The sequence below is a fragment of the Bombina bombina genome, chromosome 7 (genome assembly GCF_027579735.1).
Source record: "Bombina bombina isolate aBomBom1 chromosome 7, aBomBom1.pri, whole genome shotgun sequence".
In the NCBI taxonomy this organism is placed as follows: domain Eukaryota; kingdom Metazoa; phylum Chordata; class Amphibia; order Anura; family Bombinatoridae; genus Bombina; species Bombina bombina.
In genome coordinates this window covers 496,508,450-496,534,517 of record NC_069505.1, presented here as the reverse complement: position 1 = coordinate 496,534,517, position 26,068 = coordinate 496,508,450, and the positions used below count along the sequence as shown (strand labels likewise).

Below are 26,068 nucleotides of genomic sequence, written 5' to 3'. Positions count from 1 at the left end.
CTCATATATACGCTATCTAATAAAAAATATTCATAGAAATATTAAGAATAAAGTTTTATAAGGGTTCAAAACTATATGGTATATGACAAGGTGTTTGAATGGAAAGGGCTATTATGTATATACTAGTGTTAAAGCCCGTGTACACGGGCCCATGCAGGGTATTGTGGGGAATGTAGTGCAGTACCTATAAACTGCTTTTTTTAATAAAAAAAAAATTCTGTAGTGAAGTGGTCCCACCACCTCCCCACTCCCGCAATCGCCATTTAGTACCACCCTCCCGCACCCCCAAATACCTTTTCTGTAGTGTTGCTGCCCCATCCTTTTTGTTCCTTTTAAAAAAAAATATCTGTAGCGTAGGGCCCTCCCACTTCCTCCCCTTCCCTCCCCCCTCTGCTGCTGAGCTGCTCCCACCGCCGCCCGCCCACACCTCCCGCCGGCTCCAGCAGAAGATCATTACAGACGGTGAAACACACAGTGTCACCGCCTGTAACGACCAGGCATCTGCTTTTGGAGCTCCAGCTCTCGGCTGTAACTTAATAGCCGAGAGTTCTGGAGCCTCCTGAAGCTATCTCGCGCAACGCTGCAGGGCTTTTTTGTGGTGGTACTCACTGGTACTAAGTACCCCCACCTCTGCCAACTCATAACATGTAATATTTGTAATCACAAAACATACAAAATACATCAAACATTGTAAATAGTTTTGTCCCTTTGATTTTCTCAAAGTTACTGAGCAGAATATATCAATTAAAAATCAAATGAGTACCGGCACCTTTTTTTTGAGTACCGGCAACTTTTCTTTTACTAAAAAAGCACTGTGTGTAAGTATAAATATATGTGTATTTATGTGTATATATGTATATACGAACATATATACACATATAAACACATAAATACACATATATATATATACTTTGGAGCCGTTTCCACTTAAATAGCTAAAAACATGAAAAAAAAAATTTCAACGGTTTCAATATTTTTTGTGTTTTACTCTGTATTTTCTGTAAATATTTCAGATTCCTATTTTCTTCACATAGTAGAACCTGTTCTAAGTATTTTTAAATAGGTATTCCTATACATATCTTTAGTAAACAACGCTTATCGAGTGCATGAAAAATAATTACTTTCTACTTGTAATACAATAAAATCTTACTTTTAGCGCTGTTAGTGCTCTAACGAAAGCACTAATTAGTGCTCCACTTGTAATCTAGCCCATGATGTATATTGCATTGCAATTAAATACAGGTAGCCCTCAGTTTACTCCGGGGTTAGGTTCTAGAAGGAATGGTTGTAAATCGAAACCGTTGTAAATTGAAACCCAGTTTATAATGTAAGTCAATGGGAAGTGAGGGAGATAGGTTCCAGGCCCCTCTCAAAATTGTCATAAGTAACACCTAATACATTATTTTTAAAGCTTTGAAATGAAGACTTTAAATACTAAACAGCATTATAAACCTAATAAAATAATCACACAACACAGAATATATAATTTAACTAAGTTACATGAACAAAAACATTTGCCAAACAGCATTATAAATCTAATAAACACACAACACAGACTTCACTTGCATTTTTCTGCAAACAGTTCTTTCTATGCATTCCAATCTGGACTGATTTATAGACAGGAAGATCTTGTTCCTTTGAAATCTGCTCGATAGCTCAGGTCTGGTTAAACTGATTAATTTCCGCTTGCTTGGCGGCTTTGCTGCAACACAAGCGGACAGCTCCACCTACTGGCTATTTTAATAAATGCACTGCTTCTCAATGCTTTTCAATAGCAGTCACATGACTGGAAAAAAGGTTGTTATTCTGAAACGGTGTAAATTGAACCGTTGTAAAACGAGGGCCATCTGTACTGTCTTAAAAGATCATTTATATTACATCTTTGCAGCAGACGGCAATATTGCTTTTAACATTCCACCATTGTTAGAGAACCATCTCCTCACTTTGTGACACTGCAGCGATGCTTTCAGCCCTTAAAGGGACATTCTAACCAACATTGGAATCCACATGGATGCATTTCAGTTTTGAATAGAAGCATTTGTTTAATATATGTATTAGCAAAAATCCTTCTAATAAAAGATATTGCTGTTTCAAAAGTGTATTTAAGTAAGCTCCGTGCACCAGCATTTTAAACTTAGCACTTGCTCAGATTAATTGCTGACATGATACAAGCCCCACTAACACTCAGAGCAGCTGTAGTATTTAAAATGCTGGTTCACTGAGAATATTTAGCTATGCTTCACATGCACGTGCAGAGAAAAATGTTAACACTAAAACAGTGATAACTTTTACTAGAAGCATGTTTGCACATACATCTATATTGCAAATATTTTTCTATTCAAATATGTAATTCATCTGTGCATTTAAATTTTGACTGGAATGTCCCTTTAAGAACATTTCACTGGCAATATCGTTTGTGATATGGATACCTTTAAATATAGCACTATTTTGCCAATCCGTGTACCATCTGGCGCTCTCTTTTGCCGGAACTTCTTACAATTTTCCCTCTCTTTGCTCTTAGTTAACTTCTGAGCGCTGTGTTCTTACACATAACTATAATTATTGCAATTCCTGTGTCTCTGGGTCAGCATATTTTTTCCATTTTTTAATTTAACATGCTTGGAATTATTTAGTCTGATTTCTGTCTGTATTGAATATGCTGCTGTCCTACCAAATACTGTATAGTCTTATCCATCCAACAGATATGAAAGTCCGTACCCTGTCCCAAAGGAATTGACAGACATAGAGACAGAAAAGGAAGGTAAGAAAAAAAGGAAGATGGATAGAAAGGGAAAGAAAGATAAATTAGAGATTAAAAGGACATTAAACACTTTGAGATAATATAACATGATAAATTGTATATATAAAAACAAACTCTGCATTATACTTTCATTGTTTATTTTGTCCCCTTTTCCCGTAATTCAATTATGAAATTGTGAGCTTTTCAGTTCCTGTTAGAATTTGAAGTGCAGAACACTGTTATATTCTAAACAGCCATTGGCTGCACACTCTAGTGACCTATTTATAACTGTCCCTAATTGGCCACAGCAGAGAAGGTAACCTAAGTTACAACATGGCAGCTCCCATTATTGTATAGACACTAAAACGTTACACTTATTTGTCAATATTTAAACAGCTAATGAAACTTTAAAAAAAAAATGCATCTACAGCAGGGGTCAAGTCCTACTAAAAAACGTGTGGGAACTCACAAAGACTTCCAACCCCCCTTGCAATTGATATTGTTTATATATACACACATACTGTATTTATATGTATATAATCTATACACTTTGGTTAATGAAAGCAAATTAAATCAAATGAAAGGTTGAATGGTTGCCTTTGGGTCTGAGAATCCTCCTCTGTCACAGAGTCTCACCCACTTACGGAGCAATAGTCCTATTTCTGCTGAGGGGATCTAAATAACCCCAGAGAAAGCCACACAAGAATGCAAGCACCATTTGTTCCACACAATGCGGGATGATCACACAGCAGGACTGCTGACAAGCTTGCATTTAGTATATTGTAGGAAGTGTTACTGTCCATTACTAGAGGATCTCACTATCCCTCTAACCAGACTGCGCTCCAGCTCCTCCCACCAGCAGCAGCAGTGTTTACTGAAGTGTTTATGTTCTCTATCCAGAGGGAACATAGTTCCTCCTGCAAAAATAGTGCAGGAACTCCATTCCTATGCGTTCCCATTCGACTTAACCCCTGATCTACAGGTTATTCTCAGATTTATCTTTTGTTTTAATGCATCATTCTATCTAGCATTTGTTTAATGTTTAATGTCCCTTTAAGGGCCAGATTACAAGTGGAGCATTATTGAACACTCCTGCTCAAGTGTTAATTGCGCTAGAAGTAAGCTTTTTGCGCATCGGGTTGTATTATTAGTTGAAAATAAAAACTGATTTTGCTCGTGCGCTGACCCGAAGTGCTTAAAAAACTGAACTTAGGATAATGTATTTCCCCATAGAAGACAATGGAGCAAAAAAGGTGAAAAAAAAACTTTAACACCTTACTCAAGTGCAGATACGATTGCATATTCGCATGTGCACTAACCCGACAGGAAAATATGAATATATTTTAGATTCTAATGTAATTCACATAGAAGAATATATTCTTGTAATTCAAAAATACATATTTCTATTTATATATCTATACACATATATATATATATATATATATATATATATATATATATATATATATATATATATATATATATACATACATATATATACATGATTATATATAAGCATAGATATACTGTAGATATAAGACCTCAAATCTTTAAGCCCTTAAAACTTTTTATTGTAATATTATTTTGAAATATTTTTTATCAGATAGTGTTATTATAAGTGTAACTGTACTATGTAATGTATTTTTTATGTGTTTTGTGACACCTTTTCGTTTGGCAAAACAGTTAACCAGAGCTCTGAGGACGCGGTAATCATTCTAGCGTATATCGTGATTGCGCTCAAGCGATTGCATTTACTTTCAACTCTATGAGCGGAAAACCTGATGTGTGCAAACAGCCACAATAAACCCCTTTTCACTTATGCGTAACTGTTAACGCGCCGCTCGTAATCTTGCCCGCAGAAAAAGAAAGGGAAAGAAAGAATAAATGCAATGTAGATGCTCTTTCTAGCTTCACATATTTCTGCTTCATTCTACACCACTGATTCACTAGCAAATAGATATTAAACAGAACACTAATATCACAATTCTACTTTTATGATTCCAATAGAACATGTCATTTTAAACAACTTTCCAATTTACTTCCATTATCTAATTTGCTTCATTCTCTTAGTATCCTTTGCTGGAAAAAAACATATCTAAGTAGGCTCAGGAACAGCTATGCTCTATTAGGAGATTGCTGCTGATTGGTGAGTTTACATGTATGCTACTTTTCATTGGCTCACCCAATTGATTCAGCTAGCTCCTTCAAGAGGCAAAATAGATCATTGAAATAAATTGTAAATGTGTTTAAAATTATATGCTCTGCCTGAGTCATGTCCCTTTAAATGGACAGTCTACACCAGAATTGTTTTTGTTTAAAAAGATAAACACTCCCTTTATTACCAATCCCCCAGTTTTGCATAACCAACACTGTTAAATTAATACACTTTTAACCTATGTGATTACCTTGTATCTAAGCCTCTGCAGACTGTCCTCTTATCTCAGCTCTTTTGACAGACTTGCATTTTAGCCAACCAGTACTGTCTCATAAGGAACTCTACAGGAGTGAGCACAATGTTATATATATATGGCACACGTGAACCAACGCCTTCTAGTTGTAAAAAAATGTCAAAACGCATTCATATAAGAGGCGGCCTTCAAGGGCTTATACATTAGCATATGAGCCTACCTAGGTTTAGCTTTCAACTAAGAATACCAAGAGAACAAAACAAAATTGATGATAAAAGTAAATTGGAAAGTTGTTTAAAATTACATGCCCTATAATCTGAATCATGAAAGTTTATATTTTACTAGACTGTCCCTTTAAGTGAGGTTATTGAATCAACTGCATAGAATAGAAATCTATATTGCTTTATGGGAGTGGTTAAGGAAATGGGATGGCTCTGATTATAAACAGACAGTCGTGACTTTATCTTTACAGCCCTGTACTATAGGAAGGAAGGTGTCTTCTGCACAGAAACTTCCTGGATCAACAAGAGAACTTGCCTATAGCAAGAGAGTTCATTGTTTGAAGGTGAGAGCTGAATATCCACATTGAAAACATTTTTTTTCCCCATTTGGGAAAGGGCACAAGTAATTAACATTGCACCAACCATAGTAAGATCAGACAAGTCTTTGTACTTATAAATATCATCTTTACTTTGTATTGTAAAATGTAGGTTTTGTCTACAGTGTGTACAGGATGAGTGCAGGCTGTATCTGTGTATAGAGTGAGTCCCAGTGTGTGTACATTCTGTATCTGTGTATAGAGTGAGTCCCAGTGTGTGTACAGGGTGAGTGCAGGCTGTATCTGTGTATAGAGTGAGCCCAGTGTGTGTACAGGATGAGTGCAGGCTGTATCTGTGTATAGAGTGAGCCCAGTGTGTGTACAGGGTGAGTGCATTCTGTATCTGTGTATAGAGTGAGTCCCAGTGTGTGTACAGGGTGAGTGCATTCTGTATCTGTGTATAGAGTGAGTCCCAGTGTGTGTACAGGGTGAGTGCATTCTGTATCTGTGTATAGAGTGAGCCCAGTGTGTGTACAGGGTGAGTGCATTCTGTATCTGTGTATAGAGTTAGTCCCAGTGTGTGTATAGGGTAAGTGTATTCTGTATCTGTCTATAGAGTGAGTCCCAGTGTGTGTACAGGGTGAGTGCAGGCTGTATCTGTGTATAGAGTAAGTCCCAGTGTGTGTACATGGTAAGTGTATTCTGTATCTGTGTATAGAGTGAGTTCCAGTGTGTGTAAAGGGTGAGTGCAGGCTGTATCTGTGTATAGAGTGAGTCCCAGTGTGTGTACAGGGTGAGTGCAGGCTGTATCTGTGTATAGAGTGAGTCCCAGTGTGTGTACAGGGTGAGTGCATTCTGTATCTGTGTATAGAGTGAGTCCAAGTCTGTGTACAGGGTAAGTGCAGGCTGTATCTGTGTATAGAGTGAGTCCAGGGTGTGTACAGGGTAAGTGCAGGCTGTATCTGTGTATAGAGTGAGTCCCAGTGTGTGTACAGGGTGAGTGTATTCTGTATCTGTGTATAGAGTGAGTCCCAGTGTGTGTACAGGGTGAGTGCATTCTGTATCTGTGTATAGAGTGAGTCCCAGTGTGTGTACAGGGTGAGTGCAGGCTGTATGTGTGTATAGAGTAAGTCCCAGTGTGTGTACAGGGTGAGTGCAGGCTGTATCTGTGTATAGAGTGAGCCCAGTGTGTGTACAGGATGAGTGCAGGCTGTATCTGTGTATAGAGTGAGCCCAGTGTGTGTACAGGGTGAGTGCATTCTGTATCTGTGTATAGAGTGAGTCCCAGTGTGTGTACAGGGTGAGTGCATTCTGTATCTGTGTATAGAGTGAGTCCCAGTGTGTGTACAGGGTGAGTGCATTCTGTATCTGTGTATAGAGTGAGCCCAGTGTGTGTACAGGGTGAGTGCATTCTGTATCTGTGTATAGAGTGAGTCCCAGTGTGTGTATAGGGTAAGTGTATTCTGTATCTGTCTATAGAGTGAGTCCCAGTGTGTGTACAGGGTGAGTGCAGGCTGTATCTGTGTATAGAGTAAGTCCCAGTGTGTGTACATGGTAAGTGTATTCTGTATCTGTGTATAGAGTGAGTTCCAGTGTGTGTAAAGGGTGAGTGCAGGCTGTATCTGTTTATAGAGTGAGTCCCAGTGTGTGTACAGGGTGAGTGCAGGCTGTATCTGTGTATAGAGTGAGTCCCAGTGTGTGTACAGGGTGAGTGCATTCTGTATCTGTGTATAGAGTGAGTCCAAGTCTGTGTACAGGGTAAGTGCAGGCTGTATCTGTGTATAGAGTGAGTCCAGGGTGTGTACAGGGTAAGTGCAGGCTGTATCTGTGTATAGAGTGAGTCCCAGTGTGTGTACAGGGTGAGTGTATTCTGTATCTGTGTATAGAGTGAGTCCCAGTGTGTGTACAGGGTGAGTGCATTCTGTATCTGTGTATAGAGTGAGTCCCAGTGTGTGTACAGGGTGAGTGCAGGCTGTATGTGTGTATAGAGTAAGTCCCAGTGTGTGTACAGGGTAAGTGTATTCTCGATCTGTGTATAGAGTGAGTCCCAGTGTGTGTACAGGGTGAGTGCAGGCTGTATCTGTGTATAGAGTGAGTCCCAGTGTGTGTACAGGGTGAGTGCATTCTGTATCTGTGTATAGAGTGAGTCCCAGTGTGTGTACAGGGTAAGTGCAGGCTGTATCTGTGTTTAGAGTGAATCCCAGTGTGTGTACAGGGTGAGTGCATTCTGTATCTGTGTATAGAGTGAGTCCCAGTGTGTGTATAGGGTGAGTGCAGGCTGTATCTGTGTATAGAGTGAGTCCCAGTGGGTGTACAGAGTGAGTGCATTCTGTATCTGTGTATAGAGTGAGTCCCAATGTGTGTACAGGGTGAGTGCAGGCTGTATCTGTGTATAGAGTGAGTCCCAGTGTGTGTACAGGGTGAGTGCAGGCTGTATCGGTGTATAGAGTGAGTCCCAGTGTGTGTACAGGGTGAGTGCATTCTGTATCTGTGTATAGAGTGAGTCCCAGTGTGTGTACAGGCTGTATGTGTGTATAGAGTGAGTCCCAGTGTGTGTACAGGGTGACTGCAGGCTGTATCTGTGTATAGAGTGAATCCCAGTGTGTGTATAGGGTGAGTGCATTCTGTATCTGTATATAGAGTGAGTCCCAGTGTGTGTACAGGCTGAGTGCATTCTGTATCTGTGTATAGAGTCCCAGTGGGTGTACAGGGTGAGTGCATTCTGTATCTGTGTATAGAGTGAGTGCAGGGTGTGTTTGCACAATGTACACTGACTGCAGACTGTTTCTGTATACAGGGTGAGCGCACTACATATATTTGTACAGGTTTAGTAAAGGCTGTGTGTGTACAGGGTGAGTGCAGCCTGTGTGTACAGAGTGAGTGAATGCTGTATCTGTATATAGGGTGAGTGCAAGCTGTGTGTGCAGGGTGAGCTCAGGCTGTATCTGTGCAGAAGGTAAGTCCAGGCTGTATCTGAGCACAACGTGAGTGCAGGCTGTGTGTGTACAGATTCAGTGCATTTGGAATCTGTGTATAGAGTGTGTGCAGGCTGTATCTTTATAGAGGGATAGTGCAGGCTGAGTGTGTACCAGATGTGTGCATGCTTTGTGTGTACAGGATGTATCTGTGTACAGGATGAGTACTGTGTTTACAGTGTGAATGCATTCTGTATCTATATATAGGGTTACTCCATGCTGTATCTGTGCATAGGATGAGTGCATGCTGTATCTGTGCATAGGGTGAGTGCATGCTGTATCTGTGCATAGGTTGAGCGCATGCTGTATTTTTAGAGTAAGTGCATGCTGTATCTGTGCATAGGGTGAGTGCATGCTGTATCTGCGCCTAGGGTGAGTGCATGCTGTATCTGCGCCTAGGGTGAGTGCATGCTGTATCTATGCATAGGGTGAGTGCATGATGTATCTGTGCATAGGTTGAGTGCATGTTGTATCTATGCATAGGGTGAGTGCATGCTGTATCTGTGCATAGGGTGAGTGCATGCTGTATCAGTGTATAGAGTGAGTCCCAGTGTGTGTACAGGGTGAGTGCAGGCTGTATCTGTGTATAGAGTGAGTCCCAGTGTGTGTACAGGGTGAGTGCATTCTGTATCTGTGTATAGAGTGAGTCCCAGTGTGTGTACAGGCTGAGTGCATTCTGTATCTGTGTATAGAGTGAGTCCCAGTGGGTGTACAGGGTGAGTGCATTCTGTATCTGTGTATAGAGTGAGTGCAGGGTGTGTTTGCACAATGTACACTGACTGCAGACTGTTTCTGTATACAGGGTGAGCGCACTACATATATTTGTACAGGTTTAGTAAAGACTGTGTGTGTACAGGGTGAGTGCAGGCTGTGTGTACAGAGTGAGTGAATGCTGTATCTGTATATAGGGTGAGTGCAAGCTATATGTGTAGGGTGAGCTCAGGCTGTATCTGTGCACAAGGTAAGTCCAGGCTGTATCTGAGCACAACGTGAGTGCAGGCTGTGTGTGTACAGATTCAGTGCATTTGGAATCTGTGTATAGAGAGTGTGCAGGCTGTATCTTTATAGAGGGATAGTGCAGGCTGAGTGTGTACCAGATGTGTGCATGCTTTGTGTGTACAGGATGTATCTGTGTACAGGATGAGTACTGTGTTTACAGGGTGAATGCATTCTGTATCTATATATAGGGTTACTCCATGCTGTATCTGTGCATAGGGTGAGTGCATGCTGTATCTGTGCATAGGGTGAGTGCATGCTGTATCTGTGCATAGGTTGAGCGCATGCTGTATTTTTACAGAGTAAGTGCATGCTGTATCTGTGCATAGGGTGAGTGCATGCTGTATCTGTGCATAGGTTGAGTGCATGCTGTATCTATGCATAGGGTGAGTGCATGCTGTATCTGTACATAGGGTGAGCGCATGCTGTATTTTTACAGAGTGAGTGCATGGTGTATCTATGTATAGAGTGAGTGCATGCTGTATCTGTGCATAGGGTGAGTGCATGCTGTATCAGTGTATAGAGTGAGTCCCAGTGTGTGTACAGGGTGAGTGCAGGCTGTATTTTTACAGAGTAAGTGCATGCTGTATCTGTGCATAGGGTGAGTGCATGCTGTATCTATGTATAGAGTGAATGCATGCTGTATCTGCGCATAGGGTGAGTGCATGCTGTATCTGTGCATAGGTTGAGTGCATGCTGTATCTATGCATAGGGTGAGTGCATGCTGTATCTGTGCATAGGGTGAGCGCATGCTGTATTTTTACAGAGTGAGTGCATGGTGTATCTATGTATAGAGTGAGTGCATGCTGTATCTGCGCATAGGGTGAATGCATGCTGTATCTGTGCATAGGTTGAGTGCATGCTGTATCTATGCATAGGGTGAGTACATGCTGTATCTGTGCATAGGGTGAGTGCATGCTGTATCTGTGCATAGGGTGAGCGCATGCTGTATCTGTGCATAGGGTGAGCGCATGCTGTATTTTTACAGAGTGAGTGCATGGTGTATCTATGTATAGAGTGAGTGCATGCTGTATCTGTGCATAGGGTGAGTGCATGATGTATTTGTACAAGGTGAGTGCATGCTGTATCTGTGCATAGGGTGAGTGCATGCTGTATCTTTACAGAGTGAGTGCATGGTGTGTCTATGTACAGAGTGAGTGCATGCTGTATCTATGTATAGGGTGAATGCATGTTGTATCTGTGCATAAGGGTGAGTGCATGCTATATTTGTACAGAGTGGGTGCATGCTGTATCTATGTATAGGGTGAGTGCATGCTGTATCTGTGCATAGGTTGAGTGCATGCTGTATTTGTACAATGTGAGTGGCATGCTGTATCTATGTATAGGGTGAGTGCATGCTGTATTTGTGCATAGGGTGAGTGCATGCTGTATTTGTACAATGTGAGTGCATGCTGTAACAATATATAGGGTCAGTGCATGCTGTATCTGTGCATAGGGTGAGTGCATGCTGTATTTGCACAATGTGAGTGCATGCTGTATTTGCACAATGTGAGTGCATGCTGTATTTGTACAATGTGAGTGCATGCTGTATTTGCACAATGTGAGTGGCATGCTGTATCTATGTATAGGGTGAGTGCATGCTGTATCTCTGCCCAGTGTTAGTGCATGTTGTATTCGTGAACAGGGTGAATGCATGCTGTGTGTATACAGAGTAAGGATATGCGTTATCTGTGAGCAGGTATTAGGCACTCAGGAGGTTAAAGGGGGTCATAGCAATTTTGTGAGCAGGACGGGAGGGATTAAGGATGGATAGTGGGCAGGGTTATGGTTGTGTCTTGGCAGTCAGTTGGTGTGGGGGGTTGTTTGTAGGCGTGTCTGGCAGTCTATGGGGGGGGGGAAATCTGCAAATAGGGACATGTAGCAGAGGGAAAAAAGCTTAGAATTAGGGACTGTCCCTCTGATTTAAGGACAGTAGGGTGGTCTAATACAGGGTGAGGGTATATACAGACCCCCTCCCCCACACACACACTGACTAGGGATGTGCAAATGTTTTGCAACATTCGAAAAATGAAACGAATTTTAACACATTTGTTCGTTTCAAATTTCGAAATGTTTGTACAACATTCTAACATTTGTTTAATGTATTCGAATTATGCAATATTCAAATTAAAAAAATTAGAATTGATATATTTGTAATAGTATTTATAATGCTTTCTTTAAAGTGAAGGTAAACTTTGATGAATGAAACCCGTTTTTTTAAAATACTATTAAAAACAGGGGCACTTTCATTCATCAAAGTTTAGAAAGCAGTCGTTTTGATTAAAAACTTACCTTTGTTTTTTTCACAGCCAGAGCAGCTTCCCCCACCCGGAGATCCTCCCTTCACACGTCAGCAATAACTAATCCAGCTTCCTCCAACCATGGCATGGCCTCAGGCAATGACTACCCTGGGGGAAAGCCGTGATTGGAGGAAGCCGGATTAGTCATTGCTGACGTGTAAAGAGAGGATCTCCGGGTGGGGGAAGCTGCTCTGACTGTGCAAAGAAGAGAGGTAAGTTTTTAATCAAAACGGCTGCTTTGTAAACTTTGATGAATGAATGTGCTCCTGTTTTTAATAGTATTTTTTTTAAAAATGGGCTTTCATTCATCAAAGTTTACCTTCACTTTAAATGAAATATTCGAATTATGCAATATTCGAAATAGAAACATTTGAATTTATAGATTTGTATCTATTATGTATAAATTTACAAAATTCCCTACCACATGAACTATTGAACTTCTGAATAGTATTTGTTAAATCGAATATTACATTCGATCTAATTATGAACATTCAAATTCGAAAGTGACATTCGAAAACTGTAAAAAGCATTCGATTTTAGAATTTTTAAGAATATTCGTTCTTATCAACATTCGATTATGTAAATCGAATTTCTACAATAACATTCGTTCTAATTTGAATATAAACACATTCGCCCATCCCTAAAACTGACCCATCAGATATTATTTATATTAACTAAAATGCAACACATTGGTCATACCAAGGCAGAGACTTATTTCACAACTTAAATAAATATCAGATTTTCTGTGCAGAATGAGGTGTTGACTACTTGATTATATAAAGTGTATCTGCTGCCAGATAATATGCACTGTACTCCTAGAAAAAAAGAATCAATAAGCCCATTTCCCTAATTCGCATTTCAGCAGAAGCATCAGATATGTGCTTAGTGCACTGAGATATTTAAAGGGACAGTCAACACCAGTATTTTTGTTATTTAAAAAGATAGATAATCCCTTTATTACCCGTTCCACAGTTTTGCATAATCAACACAGTTATAATAATACACGTTTTACCTCTGTAATTACCTTGTATCTAAGCCTCTTCAAACTGCCCCCTTATTTCAGTTCTTTTGACAGACTTGCATTTAAGCCAATCAGTGCTCACTCCTAGGAGCTTCACGTGCGTGAGCTCAATGTTATTTATATGAAACACATGAACTAACACCCTCTAGTGGTGAAAAAGTGTCAAAATGCTTTCAGATTATAGGCGGCCTTCAAGGTCTAAGAAATTAGCATATGAACCTCCTAGGTTTACCTTTCAACTAAGAATACCAAGAGAACAATGCAAAATTGGCGATACAAGTAAATTGGAAAGTTGTTTAAAATTACATGCCCGATTTAAATCATGAACTTTTTTTGGGACTTGACTGTCCCTTTATATACACAAGTAGTCAGACCATATAATGTTCAGGGCTCTATGGCTAGTATATTACAGAATCAAAGTGAAAGTTAAATAAAATGTAATGATTCAGAGTATTGAACGTTCCAACTTACTTCTGTTATCTAATTACCTTGTTCTCTTTGTATCCTTTGTTAAAAAAAGCATACCTAGGTAGGCTCGGGAGCTGCAATGCACTACTGGGAGATATCTGCTAATTGCGGCTGCACATATACTGTATGCCTCTTGTTATTGGCTTATACAGGGCTGCATTACTATTGATCCATTCATTAATATTAGACAATGAGCTAGATTGAGTGGAGCACTATTTTTCGCTCCCGCTTGCGCGTTAACCTCGCTAGAAGTAAGCTTTATGCGCGTATTGCAAGTTGAAAGTAAAAGGTTTTTGCCAGCATGCTAATCTGATGCATGCCAAACTTCGAATAACCGCATTAAAGTTTTCCCTATAGACACAAATCCTATCACGTTTGACCAAGTGCGCTAACCTGACATGAAATACTAATATTTCACATTCAAACATTTTTCACATAGAATTATATGTTCTATTTATTCATAAATAAAAAATTTTTCTCTCTCTCTCTCTCTTTAAAGGGTCAGTAAACCACTTGTACTTATAAAACATTTCTGTTGAAGTAAAATAGCATATTAGCCAAGTCTAAACATTTTTACAACAAATGAACATCTTGTTTCTGTGATTAATTTTCAAAAGCCAAACTCCACCCAATAATTGTCTTATTGGAGGAGCCGATGCAGACTTGAAACATAAATAAATACATTATATATGTATAGTTTTTAGGTTATTTCCCACCTCCCTCTTGTTGTGTATGCCGTCATGTTGTAATCTAGCTTTCACTACAGTTAGGGCTCCATGTACGGAGTAGCGAAAGCTGCTCCGGAACCCTTGCGGGGAAGATTCTTATATGCGAGCCTGGTTCCTGCAATGTAAGAAGCAGCGGTCATTAGACCCTAAACCACCTCTGAGATGGCGAGGGAAAATCAATGAGAGCTTGATCGCTCTTGGTGATTGACAGCCCCTTCAATCGCGTGAATGAAGGGGCGGGCATTACACACTGCGCGATGAGTGTGTAATGACACATACGGGCCAGCGGATCAACAGATCCTCTGCCCGTATATAGCGAAGGCGGGCGGACAGCTTCGCAAGTTGAGAAGCTGTCCGCCTGCCTGTTAGTACATGGAGCCCTTAGTGCTGAGTTGTATTTAGAAGTGTGTTATTGATTAAAATATAATAATGTAGACGTGCACTTGCATTTTACATATTTTATTGTAGTGACCAAGTTAAAAAATCATTCTTTTATTTTTCCTATAGGTTAAAGAATGAAGTAAAGAATGGGAACACTTTTACGTTACCTATGATGTCCCGAATATTTTCGCCAATACAACTTCTAAAATCTATTTAATTATAGAGCGGTATGGCCACGGTGTGATGTAATATCATATCTTTTTAATTAGACTTAAGTTTTTTTTAATTTTGTTGGATAAACTTTAAACCACATTCTATTTTAGAATTTCATAAGCTTACGCAATAAAACATATTCCCAATAAAAAAAATATATATATAAAGAGGCAAAGTCCAAAGAAAAAGGAAGAAAGAAAGAGAAGTGGAGAGAGTGTGGCTGTCAAATTCTTGCTGTTACAATGGGTTTTGGAATAGCTGAGACACTTCTTTTCATCACCGGTGTAACCATCATCGTATACCTGGTCTCATGGTGGCGTAAGATGAAAGAACGAAACCTCTCACCTGGTCCTGTTCCCCTACCCATACTGGGAAACTTCCTATATTTTACTTCTGGGGAATTTCCACAAACACTGATGAAGGTGAGGGTATACGTGTAAAAAATATTTACAAATAGATAAGGCTTTCCCTAATCTCTCATGTACACCTGCCACACCAGTGATAAATATAGCTATGTATTGTTATTAAACGCCCTTCTAGAAATAAATATCCTAGAACAGAGGGCCAAAGTCTATAAAGCTGTGCGCTTAAAGGGACACTGAACCCAAATTTTTTCTTTTGTGATTCAGATAGAGCATGCAATTTTAAGCAACTTTCTAATTTACTCCTATTATCAATTGTTCTTCGTTCTCTTGCTATCTTTATTTGAAAAAGAAGGCATCTAAGCTGTTTTTTTGGTTCAGATTCCGGACAGCACTTTTTTTTTTATTGGTGGATGAATTTATCCACCAATCAGCAAGAACAACCCAGGTTGTTCACCAAAAATGGGCCAGCATCTAAACTCACATTCTTGCATTTCAAATAAAGATATCAAGAGAATGAAGAACATTTGATAATAGTAGACATGTGCGATTCGTTTTGGATCGATTCGAATTTCCGAATTAAAATAGTGCCGAATCTACCGAATAAATCCGAATTAGTTCTGATTTATTCTGTAAATTCGGATGGCCATGGATTACACTAGTATTGTACAGTATATTAGGTTATATCACTCTGCTATGGGTTACACCTAATATACAGTACATAATACTAGTCTAATACACAGCATATCTCACCTAACACATACCGAATTTCCGAACCGAATCCAGCCAAATTTATTTGAATCCGAATGAATCCGAAACGAATTCATTCAAATTTTTCCGAATTTGAATCGATCCGAACCGAAATTCGAAAAAATCAGAATCGATCCGAACCGAACCGAAACTAATTTTTCGATCATGCACATATCTAGATAATAGGAGTAAATTAGAAAGTTGCTTAAAATGTCATGCTCTATCTGAATCACAAAAGAAAAAATGTGGGTTCAGTGTCCCTTTAAGCATAAGTCTTTAAAAGATCCCACTCTGCTACAAGGTTCTTCATAGAACCATGTATAGGCTAACTGAACCTTACATTTTACAGTTTAAAGCATATTGAAAGTACAAAGTTAAAATCATAATTAGTACACTTAGAGAATCATATTTATAGTAAGCAAAAAGGTCTCAATAGAGACTGGGCCCACACCTCACAGGGGGACCAGCTTGTACCAAGACTCCAACTGCTAGAGTCTGGCCCCTCCATGTATCCCCTGAAAAAGCAGGTCTCACAGTGTCAGCAAAGTGTATGGAATTGCCTTTACAGATATGGTGGCAAGAAAGAACCTGCTGCCATATTTGTACAGGAAGTCAGAACAAGTGCATATTCCCTGGTGTGGACTAACCAAGGGAATGGAAAGATTCAAGAGAAGTATTTCCAATTCGGTACAACATGGGTGTCTATTAATTAGGAATGCTGATAAATTATACTATTAGGAGTTTCAAAGCTTTGGAATTGGCGCTGTTAAAACTGCAGAGGCCTACACCTTTGCCCTGGGGCTCACTTAGATCATGTTATGCCCCGTATGCAATAAAATATATATATAATGTATGTTGTGTGAGGAATTACTAATTGTCTAATCGCCAACCATAAGTGTTTGAAGTAAAAAAACTAATAATAATACCATACACTTATGCTTTTGTGAGGAAACATTTATTTCTGGAGATAAGATTTTTAAAAATAACATGATCCATAAAATGCTTTATTTTAAACAACTTTCCAATTTACTTCATTCTCCTGGTATCTTTTGTTGAAAGAGCAGCAATGCACTACTGGGAGATAGCTGAACACACTGGATGAACCAAAGAAAACAGACATATAAATGCAGCCACCAATTATTTCTGAGCTCTAAATAATGCATTGATGCTACTTCAACAAAATATGTCAAGACAATGAAGCAATTTTAAAGGTGTTACTCAATTATGAAAGTTTAATTTTTAATTTATAGTTCTTTTAATAGAGGCCATAATGTTAGACTATAATTTTCATATGGTATTATTAGGGTCAATTGAGGACTGTATTCAGTGCTCTTAGATCCAAGGAGAATTTGTCAAGTCAGTTGGATCATAACCAATAATCACAATAATTACATATACCTCAAAGTAAATCATGTAGAAAAGTTTTATATTTCTTTAGTAAAGGTTTCATATATAATACTTCATCTTTCCCTAGCTGAGCAAGACCTATGGAAATGTCTACACTGTGTATATATTAAATTATCGTAGTGTGTTTCTGATCGGTTATGATGCTGTGAAGGAGGCTTTGGTTGACAACAGTGATTCATTTAGTGAACGAGGAATTATGGCCGTAGCTGATGTCCTCTTCAAAAATTATGGTAAGCGAATGGAACATGCTTATAGGTGTTGAATATTAGCTTCTTGTAAGCTTAAACCAGGGTTTCCTATCTCAAGACCTCTGGATCTAACTACAACCCAGAAGTGTAGGATAATCTGGGATGAGACCTTGTTATATAACCACAATTACTAAGCAGCTGATTATATACCAGGGTTACCATCTCTAGACCTATCTACAGTCCAGAAGTTTAGGATTATCTAGGTTGAGAACATGTTATATAACCACAATTACTAAGCAGCTGATTATATACCAGGGTTTAACATCTCTAGACCTCTGGATCTAACTACAGTCCAGAAGTTTAGGATTATCTAGGTTGAGAACATGTTATTTAACCACAATTACTAAGCAGCTAATTATATACCGGGGTTTAACTTCTCTAGACCTCTGGATCTAACTACAGTCCAGAAGTTTAGGATTATCTAGGTTGAGAACATGTTATTTAACCACAATTACTAAGCAGCTAATTATATACCGGGGTTTAACTTCTCTAGACCTCTGGATCTAACTACAGTCCAGAAGTTTAGGATTATCTAGGATGAGAACAATTTATATAACCACAATTACTAAGCAGCTGATTATATACCAGGGTTTACCATCTCTAGACCTCTGGATCTAACTACAGTCCAGAATGTTTGAATTATCTAGGATGAGAACATGTTATATAACCACAATTACTAAGCAGCTGATTATATACCAGGGTTTACCATCTCTAGACCTCTGGATCTAACTACAGTCCAGAATGTTTGAATTATCTAGGATGAGAACATGTTATATAACCACAATTAATTAGCAGCTGATTATATACCAGGGTTTACCATCTCTAGACCTCTGGATCTAACCACAGTCCAGAAGTTTAGGATTATCTAGGATGAGAAAATGTTATATAACCACAATTAATTAGCAGCTGATTATATACCGGGTTTTACCATCACTAGACCTCTGGATATAAGCACAGTCCAGAAGTTTAGGATTATCTAGAATGATAACATGTTATATAACCACAATTACTAAACAGCTGATTATATAATCTGTACTGTAAATTAAAGGGACAAAAACCCCAAAATGTTCTTTTATGATTCAGAAAGGGCATATTTTTGTTAACAATTTTCCAATAGTTTGGCTATTGATAACTAATTGCAGTAAAAAATGTTAATTTGTTTTAAAAATGTTTTTTTTTAGAATTGGCTAATATATTATTCTACTGCAATACAACAGAAATGCCTTATAATTATAATGTGTTTACTGTCCATTAAAAGGTACAGTCTAGTCAAAATTAAATGTTCATGATTCAGATCCAATTTACTTTTATCATTAAACTTTCTTTGTTCTCTGGGTATTCTTAGCTTAAAGCTAAACCTAGGTAGTCTCATATGCTAATTTCTAAGCCCTTGAAGGCCGCCTCTTATCTCAGTGCATTGACAGTGTTTCACAGCTAGACAGTGCTAGTTCATGTGTGTCGTATAGATAACATTGTGCTCACTCCCGTGAAGTTATTTATGAGCCAGCACTGATTGGCTAAAATGCAAGTCTGTCAAAAGAACTGAGATAAGGGGGCAGTCTGCAGAGGTTTAGATACAAGGTAATCACAGAGGTAAAAATTATAATTATATCATCTTGTTGGTTATGCAAAACTGGGGAATGAGTAATAAAAGGGATTATTTATCTTTTTAAACAATAAAAAATTCTGGAGTGGACCGTCCCTTTAAAAAAAAGTGATGGATAGATTTGAATGCTCTTACAGTGAAAAGGAAGTTTGGAGATTAAGGGCTCCATTTATTAAACAGTGGATGCTGCTTCGGAGGCCCATCGTTTCAGACTTGCATGAAACAGAAGTTAAGAAGCGTCCGATCCGTTTAGGATGATTGACAGCCCCTGCTAGCAGCCGATTGGCCGCCAGTGAGCAGAGGGAGGCATTGCACAAGAATATCAGCAGAAATGCTTGTGCAATGATAAATGCCGACAGTGTATGCAAAATCAATAACAAAAAAGTGCTACAGATAAAAAATGAAAATGGTTGATAGTAATATTGTCAACATATATTGTCAATATTCAAAAGGGCTCATAGATTCTAATCAAACTTAAGGTCAGAATAGGTCAAAATCTGAAATCAAGTGGTCAAGACTATTGTATTTAAAAAGGTCAAAAGTTCTACAAGACTGTTTTTTGATAGAGTACAGATATCAAATTGTCCCTTTAGAATGTGTAACAAATGTAAGTTATTTTCGGATTTTCAAAGTGATTAGAATAGTTTTGAATTTGAAAACCCTTGGGAAATACATGTGAAATACTTAACTAACTGTAATGGACTTAAATTATGTTTTGTCTGTTTTTTTTCCTCACTTTAAAGGGACAGTCTAGTCCAAAATAAACTTTCATGATTCAGATAAAGAATGTAATTTTAAATAATTTTCCAATTTACTTTTATCACCAATTTTGCTTTGTTCTCTTGGTATTCTTAGTTGAAAGCTAAACCTAGGAGGTTCATATGCTAATTTGAAGGCCGCCTCTTCTCTCAGGGCATTTTGACAGGTTGTCACCACTAGAGGATGTTAGTTCACGTATGTCATATATATAACACTGTGCTCACGCATGTGGAGTTCAGGTAAGCCAGCTCTGATTGGCTAAAATGGATGTCTGTCAAAAAAACTGAAATAAGGGGGCAGTTTGCAGAGGCTTAGATACAAGGTAATCACAGAGGTAAAAATTGTATTTATATAACTGTGTTGGTTGTGCAAAACTAGGGAATGTGTAATAAAGGCATTTTCTATCTTTTTAAACAATAAAAATTCTGGTGTAGACTGTCCCTTTAATGAAAACAAAAGGACAGAGATAAGAATTTATTAGCAATTACCATACTTCTTACACATATATTTACTGACTAAATTACACAGACCTTGCAATATTATGAGAGATCCTGTCCCTTAACCAGTTTACCCCAATATGTCTCCAACATTATTTTCAGGGATTGTTTTTAGCAATGGGGAGCGATGGAGAGTCATGCACAGATTTTCTCTCATGACTTTGAGAAATTTTGGAATGGGAAAGAGAACCATTGAAGAGAGAATCCAAGAGGAAGCCATGTATCTTGCTGAGGAGTTTCAGAAGATGCAAGGTCAGTAGATATAGTCAATAATGACTTCTTTTTTTATAGGGGACAGCCTAGTCAAAATTTAATTTTCATGATCAAATTTGCTTTGTTCACTTGGTATTCTTTGTTGAAAGCTAAACCCTTCTAAGCCCTTGAAGGCCGCTTTTAGCTTAAGCCCTTAACGAATGTGACGTACCCTGTATGTCACTGGTCATTAAGTTTTTTTTCTGGGTGTAATAGTGCGGGGCTTGCCGCTATTAAACCCTCCCTCCCTCCTGCAGGCTTTCTATAATAGCCCAGTCTCATCACTAATGAAAAATGCACCCCCACAAAAAAAACTGTGACATACAGGGTACATTGCTGGTCCATAAGGGGTTAATTTAAGGTAAGACTTTAAGATGACTAAGGTGTAGACTGTCCCTTTAAAAGCATTTAAAACTAAAACATTTTAACAAAAATTACATGGTTTTGTTGTTCAAGGTCAAACCCTTTCAAAATCTTCTTGAGTGTTTAGCGTATATACTATCTGCTTTTCTCTAGTTGTTTATGGATATATATATATATATATATATATATATATATATATATATATATATATATATATAAATGAGCTGTTGTATTAATAAAACACAAAGATGTGCATCAAATAGGAGGGTTTCTGGAAAGCAGTGGAAAACTATCATTTATACCATCTAAATTACATTAAAAGCAAGTGAAATAATAAGCTGCAATTTCTTATTATGTACATTTTGGGCTAGGGCAAAAACATGCATTGAAGATAGCAATTCTTCTTGTGTGCTAACCCAATCACATTAGTAAAAAATTGTGACCCCGATGCGCGTTTCACATATTTTACATTCCTATGTTATTCACATAGAAAATATTGTACTTTTTATTGTTAAATATATATTTCTATATATGTATATAAATATATATACTTTGTATGTATATATATATATATATATATATATATATATATATATATATATATATAAAGACACAAGCAGGGAACCAGCACACTTTCTCATTCAGCTGCCGGGGTGCGCTTCCAAACAATCAAATAGCAATAATATCAAAGAAGGCACTCTCCGTTAACAAATCCGTTAACCATTAAACGGATTTGTTAACGGAGAGTGCCTTCTTTGATATTATTGCTATATATATATATATATATATATATATATACAGTATATGATACTGTTAATGTAAATACATAGCTCCTGACCTGACTGCACGTGTAGTCAGTGACAGTGAGACTGTGAATCTGCATTGCAGCAGTTGCAGAGCTAAGTGAGGGCTGAATGAGAGCGGCTAGTGGCAGCTGAACTGAAGAGGCGAGCCAGCGCAACGGTGAGCCGAGTCTGATACATCTAGCACTCATCGTATCAGCAGTGCCCAATCTTCATCAGCATCTCGTAATGTCTTTAAGAGAAAAGCTACAGAGAAGTATCTTTTCATCTAATTGAACCCTGCCTTGCCTAGATGTGTTGCCCTATTATATTGGATTTAGTGCTATCAAACAATACAGATATAATATCAAACATAGAAGTCAAATAACATTTGGGTAACAGTGATCATAATATGGTCACATTTGAAATCTCTTTTCATATGCAGTGTCTTAAAGGTTTAACTAAGACTTTTAACTTTAAGAAAGCAAAATTCAACGATTTAAGGAAATCATGAAATAATATAAATTGGGACAATGTATTCTCTAATCAAAATACAGAGGATAAATGGATAATATTTAAAACTTTGTTAAATAAATATACATATCAACAAATACCATATGGTTATAAAAATAAAAATCAAAGCCAATGTGGCTAAATAAAAATGTGTTAAGAGAAATTAGGAAAAAACGTAGGGCATTTAAAGTATTCAAAGAAAATAGTACAGACTCAACATACAATATTTATAAGGAATGTAACAAAGCATGCAAAAAAGCAATCAAATTAGCCAAAATTGAAAATGAAAAATTAATTGCAAAGTATTCTAAGTCTAACCCTAAAAGGTTCTTTAAGTACATAAATAGCAAAAAATCTAAGAAGGACAATATAGGTACATTAAAAGGTGTGGAGGGTAGCATGATAAATAATGACAGGGAGAAGGCTGAGGTACTAAATCAGTTTTTTTCTTCAGTATACACAAGAGAGGAACAATTGGATGATACTTTGGAACAAAATAGAACATTCCAGTGCATACCATTAACTGGGTTAAGTTTAGAGGATATCAGGAAAAAACTGGATAATATTAAGGTAAATAAAACTCCAGGCCCAGATGGAATACACCCAAGGGTGTTAAGGGAATTTAGCACTGTTATAGACAAACCACTACTTTTAATTTTTCAAGCCTCATTATCCTCAGGCATGGTACCCCAGGATTGGCGCAAAGCTGATGTGGTGCCACACTTCAAAAAGGGAAGCAGGGATGATCCAGGAAGCTATAGACCAGTTAGCCTGACATCAATAGTGGGGAAGATATTTGAAGGGATTATAAGGGATTATATTGACGAGCATATTCGTATAAACAAAATTATGAGTTCTAATCAGCATGGTTTTAGGAGAAATAGATCATGTCAAACTAATCTAATTAGATTCTACGAGGAAGTAAGTAGAAATATAGATAAAGGGGAATCAGTTGATGTGATATGCTTATATTTTGCAAAGGCATTTGATACAGTGCCACATGAGAGATTAATGCACAAAATTAAGGGACTGGGAATAGCTGAAAATGTTAGCTCATGGATAAATAACTGGATAAAAGGCATTACTGGGATACTCCTCCCCTAATATTATTTCAGAATTAACTTATATTACTTAGTATTAAACATAAATGCCAGATTGATGTTATATAGCAAAACTACAAACCAATTGTATCAATTAATCATCCCTTTAAATTGTAGCTTTCCAGCCCTAGCTGCTGCAGCCCACCGGAAAATCTCCTGGTATCCTGGTAGGCCAATCCGGCCCTGTAGGGAGCAACGAGTAGTAGTAAATGGATCATACTCAGATTGGACAAAGGTAATCAGTGGAGTCCCCCAGGGATCAGTACTGGGCCCTGTTCTTTTTAATATTTTTATAAATGACTTGGAGCAAGAATTAAATAGTGACATCACTATTTTTGCAGATGATACTAAGTTAAGTAAGGTCATTAGATCAGAGCAGGATGAACTTTCGTTACAAAGAGATCTGCAAAAATTAGAAGTATGGGCAAGTAAATGGAAAATGAGATTTAATACGGGAAAATGCAAGGTTCTACATTTTGGAAGTAAAAATAAGCAGGCAACGTATTTTTTAAATGGGACAAGACTTAGCCAAACAGAGGAGGAAAGGGATTTGGGAGTAGTAATAGATAACAAGCTAAAGATGGGTGCACAATGCAGGGCAGCAGCTTCAAAGGCTAATAAGATACTAGCATGTATTAAAAGATGCATTGATTCAAGGGAGGAAAGCATAATTCTGTCACTATATAAAGCCCTGGTAAGACCTCAACTTGAGTATGGAGTGCAATTCTGGGGACCGATCGCAAAAAAAGATATTGCAGAACTAAAAAAAGTTTAGAGAAGGGCCACAAAGCTAATAAGGGGATTGGAGAATTTAACCTATGATGAGAGGCTAGCCAAACTGGGTCTGTTTTCCTTAGAAAAAAGGCGCTTGAGAGGTGACATGATTACTTTATATAAATATATTCAAGGCCCATATATAGAGATGGCAGAAGCTCTCTTTTTCCAAGAAAATTGTTTCTGACAAGAGGTCATAATTTAAGGTTGGAGGAAAGGAGATTTAATCTCCTGAAACGGAAACGTTTTTTCACTGTAAGAGCAATAAAATTGTGGAACTCATTACCAAAAGAGGTAGTGAATGCCAATACCATAGATACATTTAAAAATAGTCTGGATACATTTCTGTATCTAAACAAAATTCAAGGATATGATTGCTAGTATTAAATGGGTCACCTTTTAGTGTGGTTATTTAAGCTTAATGGGAGCTTTTTGTAAGTATTTTAGATTTGTATAGGTTGAACTCGATGGACTTCGGTCTTTTTTCAACCTTATCTACTATGTTATCTACTATGTTTTTAGCATGTGAAACTTATTGTGATACGTGCCTTTAAGGGAAATAGGTAAAACTGCACAAAGTAGGCTGGGCCAACCAAGGTTTAAAAAGGCTGTTGTGAGTCTAGTAGATTACTGCCCTGATGAAGCCCCAGTGTGAGTCTGCCTTAGGGGTGAAACACATATGATGTTGGTATAAAGGCTTTTAAAATCATGCTGTAATACACAGTAGGTCTGGGCGTTTATTTGACCGCAATACTCAGATGCAATTGAATCCTGTGAGCTGTGGATACAAGGTTGATACAAAGTATGGTGATTAGGTGCCATTTCACCTGGGTGTTGGTGTGATTCAATACCGTGACTGGTTTGGATTTGAATTAAATAGAATATGGAACCTTGATGGGAGAGGGCCCATGGTAGGACAGCAAAGGTCGCCCTGTGTGCATCTACCTCCAATTAAGATTTGTCTTGGGAACACAAGTTTTGTCTGCTGTAAAATTAACATCGGAGTTTTGGATATGCTACTGTTGTGACGTCAAAAGAGGAGGGCTCTACAGAGAAAATCAATCACTCGTTTGTTTACGAGCTCCCGTGAAAGGGAGTCCCAGGAGGGAACTTTGAGCCGTTTCCCAGGCGTTTGGTCACGTAAGCATTACAACATTGACTCTGATAATCCTTTACCAGTCCGGTCTAACCTTAAGTGCGGTGTATACCGCGGTTGAACTTAACGGAGTTTCCACTTGGTTCTATGTTTGTCACTCCATGCCCATAATGGCTACTTTCACCATTGAAATGGACAGTTGATTTCCTGTCATTATTTCTATGCACATCACAATGATGCAGGTTTTTCCGCTTTGTACTAAGATTATATAGCTAGCTCACTTATGATTGTTACATTAGGTGTTAAGTTCTGTGTGCAATATGATGTATCCTAAATGTTTCATTTCATTTCTTTGGATTATGCAGCATGAATGAGTTTGCGTATCAAACCTTTTATGGAAAGTGTAACAAAGAGACCCTTCTTTGGAATCTTTTTGATTAATAAAATATATACGGTGTTCAAAATAAAAAGAGTGCTGAATTCCCTTTCTTTTTTAATAAGGAATACATTATCCTCCTTATATTCTTCTTAAACATGGTCTAATATATATATATATATATATATATATATATATATATATATATATATATATATGTATTTACAATAAAAAGGACATTGTTCTGTATGTGACGAACATTGTAATTTAAAATATTAATCATTTATGCTGGGTTTAGCGCACTTCAATAAATGTTATCGGGTTAGCGCATGAGTATGGGTTTTGTTTTGCATTTTTCGCGCTCCATTGAAGTCTATGGGAGAATAGGTCGCAATATTTTAAGTCCAACTCTTTG

At 37.9% G+C, this 26,068-nt stretch overlaps 1 protein-coding gene across 2 annotated transcripts in view; it reads left to right on the top strand.

The window, feature by feature from the left end:
* The first annotated feature begins 5,630 nt into the window (after positions 1-5,630).
* The window catches only part of LOC128666852 (cytochrome P450 2A4-like), a 51,788-nt gene continuing 31,350 nt past the window's right edge, over positions 5,631-26,068 (top strand). For both annotated transcript variants that reach the window (XR_008403276.1, XM_053721654.1), the window contains exons 1-4: positions 5,631-5,713; positions 14,682-15,190; positions 17,355-17,517; positions 20,500-20,649. Coding sequence is in view for 1 of the 2 variants with exons in the window: in XM_053721654.1 (XP_053577629.1) it covers positions 15,011-15,190; positions 17,355-17,517; positions 20,500-20,649 (493 nt within the window). In the remaining variant the exon portion in view is untranslated. The remainder of the gene's footprint in view (positions 5,714-14,681; positions 15,191-17,354; positions 17,518-20,499; positions 20,650-26,068) is intronic.